Raw genomic sequence first — 1,139 nt, 5'->3', positions numbered from 1 at the left:
AACATAGTCAGGGATCTGGCCACCCGAAATACACGATAATGTGGTCAGATTATTTTCGTTATCTAAAAGTGTGCTTTATCAGATGTAATAATTTTCTATTATCAGAGTCATAAAAGTAAAAAACTCCAGCAACCATGAATAGGAGCAGACCCAGATAGGGTCGAAGGGAGGCTATTGCCCCACTCAAAATTCGAATTTTTACTTATATGAGATGATAATTTGATCATTTCCACCCCTGATCATGAAGCCCAAAACAGTAAACCAAAAATAAAAAAAAATCAATAAGAATAAAAACAAAGAGAAGATAGCAAATTCATTTCCTTACAAGATCTATGCAACATAAACTGAATAAAGTTCACATTTTTATCACAAAAAAAAACCCAAACTAGATTGATTAAAAAGATCAAAATTCTAACAACCAACAACTCATCCTTCTTCTCCTCCACCCCTCATCTCCTCCTCCTCCTCCTCCTCTCTCGGCCGCAAAACTCTCATCTTCAACCTCCCATCTTCCCTCCTCGTCTGCAACAATCTCTGCTTCGGAATCCTTATTTCCCTCAAAACAAATCTCCCATCTTTTCTAATCGATTTGAAATACACTCTCGGCTTCCCCCCGCTCCCTATGGTCGATATCGGCGGCGGAAATCCAGCTATTCTCGGCCTGACATCGGAATAGCTTCTCACGCACTCTCCCACCTTCTCACAACTGCTTCTTTTCTCTGTCTCCGCATCGCTGCAGGGATAAAAATCGGATTTTTCGGCGTAGCAGAGCTCGCCGAATATCTCGACGGCGGCTCCGCTATGGGGTTCCGGCGATGTGGTGATGGATTGGAGAATGGGAGGAGAGGAGGAGGAGGAAGAATGGCAGAGTTCGCGGAAGATATCGTAGGAGGAGTTAGAGGATGTTGAAGGAAGGTTTTGTGCACATGGAGAATGGGAGTCTGTTGCTGGTTTCTCGAAGATGTTCTTCAGGTTTCCCCATGCCGCCATTTTTTTCCTGAGAATGGAGAGGGGCGCTGGGTGGTGAAGGATTGAGAGGAAAATAAGGATGTGGTTGGCGGAGGAAAGATTGCAAAGACAGCTGTTTTGGTGTTGTAACTGCCCTTTGTTTTTATCCATATTGTTTTGTGTCTATATAT

At 43.2% G+C, this 1,139-nt stretch overlaps 1 protein-coding gene across 1 annotated transcript; it reads right to left on the bottom strand.

The window, feature by feature from the left end:
• Positions 1 to 417: 417 nt before the first annotated feature.
• On the bottom strand, positions 418 to 1,089 carry LOC110027966. Its single transcript, XM_020729633.1, has one exon. It carries the CDS (start codon positions 988 to 990, stop codon positions 427 to 429), a length of 564 nt encoding a protein of 187 aa, XP_020585292.1. The 5' UTR covers positions 991 to 1,089; the 3' UTR covers positions 418 to 426.
• Positions 1,090 to 1,139: the final 50 nt, after the last annotated feature.

The sequence above is a fragment of the Phalaenopsis equestris genome, unplaced genomic scaffold (assembly GCF_001263595.1).
Source record: "Phalaenopsis equestris unplaced genomic scaffold, ASM126359v1 Scaffold000469, whole genome shotgun sequence".
Classification (NCBI taxonomy): Eukaryota; Viridiplantae; Streptophyta; class Magnoliopsida; order Asparagales; family Orchidaceae; genus Phalaenopsis; species Phalaenopsis equestris.
The sequence above is the reverse complement of the archived record's forward strand: the minus strand, read 5'-3'. Positions and strand labels throughout refer to the sequence as shown.